The sequence below is a fragment of the Juglans regia genome, chromosome 15 (assembly GCF_001411555.2).
Source record: "Juglans regia cultivar Chandler chromosome 15, Walnut 2.0, whole genome shotgun sequence".
Lineage (NCBI taxonomy): Eukaryota > Viridiplantae > Streptophyta > Magnoliopsida > Fagales > Juglandaceae > Juglans > Juglans regia.
Window position 1 is genome coordinate 16,277,094 of NC_049915.1, and position 4,506 is coordinate 16,281,599.

A 4,506-nucleotide genomic window follows, 5' to 3' on the forward strand; every position below is an offset into this window, starting at 1 on the left:
GCGACCAGAAAGAAATTATATATCACATTCCTCCATCAACGGACATATATATATATATATATATATATATATATATATATATATATATATATATATATAATATTTCGTTTTTTAAAAGGTAGGTTAAAAAAATAATCCCTATGTTTTGAGTCAAAAAAGACCCAAAACCAGATTAGTCCACGTGTTTGGTATATAAAAACATTATGGACCGATCCCTTATATATAACTTTTTCTTTTTCCTTTTTGTGTGTATATATATATATATATATATATGTATGTATGTATCTTAAGTACGCACATTATATGCTATATCAAGATAGCTAGGATACAGAAAATGACATTTCAATTGCAGTAAAAATGATTTATTAAGTTTTTTTTATTTTATTTTATATTTTTTTAGAAAAGTTAGGACCACATATCCAAGAGTGGCCCGTATCTAATATTATTAAATAATCTCTCATTTATGACGGAGGAATACCGTGTAACAAAAAAACCCAAACCACTCGAACTTACAAAGAAAACCTCCAAAAAAACAAAGCCAAAAATCGAAACCAAAAAACCAACCAAAACACAAAACTCCAAATCCCTCTTAGCATCTAAGTTTGCAACCATGAGCGCCCTTGCAATGTAGGCATGCCCATTTTATCTAATTTAACTATACTCAATAGTAACCTAGGCAACAAATCATTCATATTATAATAACCCACCTGGCCTACTTCACCTCTTCTCGCCACGAAATCTACTGCTTGATTACTTTCTCTAAACTGATGCACTACTTGATAGGATAACTCTTCAAGTTCATGAAGTAACTCATCTTAATAATTCCATAAATAAATCACATTCTAAGATAATATGAGAACCACCCAATTTGTACCAACCCCAAAATATTCTGAAAAAGCACCAATAAGTACTCGGCAATTATCTCGCACCACTACATATTTATTAAGTTATCTAATCATTTCATTGATCTATCATAACCTTTTACGTGCTAAAAATATCAGCTTTTCATTGTATAATATTATTTATCACAATAATAAACCCACTTAATTGCCTAGCTAGCATTAAGATAGATTTTAAAAAAAATCTTTAAATTAAGACGTGGAAAGGTTTCCTACTATTAATGATTACTAACTAATTATATAGATCAGGAAAAAAAGTACAAACAGTATTCTTTTCCAACCAACTCTTATAATATAATTTTACCATTACTTTTTTAGGAAAAAAGACTATTCATCTTACTATAGATATTAACTCTTTGTTACCTACCTCTAATTTGATTTCCTCGCCATGTCTTAACTATTTTATTTCAAGAGAAATATGATGTATTAGTCAATATTTATTTTCACACCTCATATTTATAATTTTTTCATAAAGTATTGAAATATTTTTCATAAAATATGAGATACTTTTCATAGAGTGTGGAATGGTCATGAATAGTGACTGATGAGAATATTTTTTTTATTTCTAACACTTAGTATTTCCACCACTTAATTTTGATTTTTTTTTTTATATATAACAATTACTCTTTCTCAAGATTATAAGAATATTTTTGCATTTTAGAGTCTTTGTGACAGAAGAAATTCAGACAACTAATGCAATATGCATGATAGTTAGGTAACTATCTCCACGTATATATATATATATATATATATATATATATATATATATATATTGCATGGCTCGACAACTAGCTAGTATTATTATTTATATATAACTTTTGAAGCACAAAGCTCTTGATCTCCTATAAAGTCATAGAGAAATGATAGTCACAAATGCTTAAGTCTCGCATAATTCCTTTAAAAAGAAGTATAAAATTTTTATTTTTTCTTGATGAGACCTATATTTTTACAAAAGGCTTATACCAGACTTGTAAATGATTTGGGACTTTTATATATATATATATATATATATATATAAATGAATTAATTGTAAGTGTAATGCTTAAATGTCATAATATAATCATTCATCTTCTTAATTACCAATAATATTAATGCTACACACCTTTTATTATTACTTAATTGTCCATCTCTTGTGGTACTACTTCATAGCTGTTAGTTACGACTTAATTTGTTCATTATTACTTTAATTAATTTGATCATTTACTACCATTTCATTTTGATCAGTCTCTTGCACTTTCCGTTATTTAATTATCATCTTTCGTACGTCCATAATATACATTATTGCGGGAATTAATGTGCGCCTTGTACTCTTATTTAAGGTGACGCCATGGCCACGAGTGCAATGTTGAAATGTATCCAACATTTAAGCAGCTAAGAAAGCATGCAGAGAGGTTGGTAGGAGCAACCAACACTCTAGCGCGCGCGCGCACCGCGCATACTTTATTTGTGATTCTCACAGAAAAACGAGGTGGGAAAACCACCAGTCCAAGTCAAATGTTAAAGTCTGCAGTTATATATCTAACCTTAGCTAGATCAGTTATAGTAAACCCCACCAATATTTCATTCTCTTGTTCTTTCTGAATATCTGCACTGAATTCTTAGGGCTTTTTTTCCCTTTTATCTGTGCGCATGCTTTGATCGATCTTTCTGTGGGGTTCAGTCCGTCGATGAGGAAGCCTTGCTGTGAAAAGAAAGAGACTAACAGAGGATCATGGTCCCAGGAAGAAGACCAGAAACTCAGTGATTACATCAAACAACACGGCGAAGGTTGTTGGCGTTCACTTCCCAAGGCTGCTGGTATCAATGCTTTCTCTCTCTGGGGAGCTTTTCGAGCTATGCTCTCCATGCGAATACATGATATAGCATGGCTGCTCTTAGATTCCATTATTCTTAAAATTCTTGAGTCCCTTTTTCTTCGCCCTCTTCTTTTCACATATATAATTACTTTTTATCACCAATTGATGAGTGATAATCGTCGAGAACCAATATAGATTTAAGCTAAAAAGGGGTTAAGAAAAAGGTGGTTTGGTCTGATATTCTTATGTTGATTAGGGTTGCGTCGTTGTGGTAAGAGTTGCAGACTCAGATGGATAAATTATCTAAGGCCAGGCCTAAAACGCGGCAACTTTGGAGAAGATGAAGAGGATTTGATCATCAGGCTTCATGCTCTCCTTGGGAACCGGTGGGTGGGATATATATTTAGATTATTTATTTTTCTGCTAAAATATTTTTATTAATTCACAAAAACGAAAAAGGGGATCGGGGAGGGTTGAAAATTTTCATTGCTCAATGCAGTAATATTTGCATAAATTTTCTCTGCTATGTAGAGTACGTCCCTGTACATGATGATATTAATTACCTTTTTTGGCTTTGGAAAAAGGGTATTTTTAGTCACTTTTTTCCTGATTCTTTAAAATTATTTACAAATTATATATATTCACATGACGATCGATTTATATATTTATATTTATATAGATGGTCACTGATAGCGGGAAGGTTGCCTGGACGGACGGACAACGAGGTAAAGAACTACTGGAACTCTCATCTAAGGAAAAAGCTAATACAGATGGGAATTGATCCTAAAAAACCACATCAGCTGGGAGGCAAAGGTCTTCACATCAAAACCTGTCTGCCAGACTTGAATCTTGATCTTACACTAAGCAACACAGCTCCAAGTACTACTCTTGTGGAAGAGAGCTAGCTTTCATGGCCTCTGATCTTCTATAATCAAAGTAGTTAGCTCATATATATATATATATGATCTGTTGGTGCAAAACTGGAGATCGACTAAAAATAACATCCAAACTTATCTCACGTATTTTAGCAGTGGAGGAGTTATATATTTATAGCATGTTAGTGGTGATGAATATATTTGTGTGAAGTAGTATATGGCTAGAGATTGTATTTTTCTAAATGTCTCATCATGCCATACCTGCTTTTATTATATTCTTCGAAACGGGACTGAATTAATATATGTAATTTGACTGTAGTTAATTAGTACTACTTTAGTTATATATTTCTAACAAGCTACAGATATATGCTTCAGTGCTCATGTACAGTATTTTTGTTGCCTCAAATATATATATGTATATATAAAATATTAAGTTATTCATAAGTACACAATTGGCTACAATATATTTAGGTGCAGTTTGGATAGTGAGATGGGATGAGATAATTTTAGATGAAAGTTAAAAATTGAATAAAATATTGTTAGAATATTATTTTTTAATATTATTATTATTTTGAGATTTGAAAAAGTTGTAATGATGAGATGAGATAATATGAAACATTTTTACTATCCAAACGGGACAGTACTGTAATGATACGTACATCTACAATTATTTTACAACTCATTTTAAATCAACCAATGTAATTCATGTGCCACTTCATTAAAATATAATTTCAATTTTAAATTATCACCCTTCATTTCAATTAAGTAGAGTTATAAAATAGTTGTAGACTAATCTTAGGTTTATCATCTTCCATATATTTATCTCATTTAGCTAAAAGGAAGTTGAAGATATTTAACTAAAAAGTACGTACATATATATATATATATATATATATATATATATATATATATATGCATGCGCGCGCGCGCACACAT

At 30.8% G+C, this 4,506-nt stretch overlaps 1 protein-coding gene across 1 annotated transcript; it reads left to right on the forward strand.

Annotated features, from left to right (window-relative positions):
• The first annotated feature begins 2,437 nt into the window (after positions 1 to 2,437).
• On the forward strand, positions 2,438 to 3,937 carry LOC108997728 (transcription repressor MYB6-like). The gene is made up of 3 exons (XM_018974104.2): positions 2,438 to 2,696; positions 2,952 to 3,081; positions 3,375 to 3,937. The coding sequence occupies exons 1-3, from the start codon at positions 2,567 to 2,569 to the stop codon at positions 3,598 to 3,600; spliced, it is 486 nt and encodes a 161-aa protein (XP_018829649.1). The 5' UTR covers positions 2,438 to 2,566; the 3' UTR covers positions 3,601 to 3,937.
• The last annotated feature ends 569 nt before the right edge of the window (positions 3,938 to 4,506 follow it).

What these genes read in the sequence shown, in the direction of transcription:
- LOC108997728 (XM_018974104.2), top strand. Translation starts at nt 2,567, where the DNA reads ATGAGGAAGCCTTGCTGTGAAAAGAAAGAGACTAACAGAGGATCATGG. An exon ending in TTCACTTCCCAAGGCTGCTG is followed by an intron (nt 2,697 to 2,951) that starts GTATCAATGCTT and finishes TATGTTGATTAG; the next exon opens with GGTTGCGTCGTTGTGGTAAG. An exon ending in CATGCTCTCCTTGGGAACCG is followed by an intron (nt 3,082 to 3,374) that starts GTGGGTGGGATA and finishes ATATTTATATAG; the next exon opens with ATGGTCACTGATAGCGGGAA.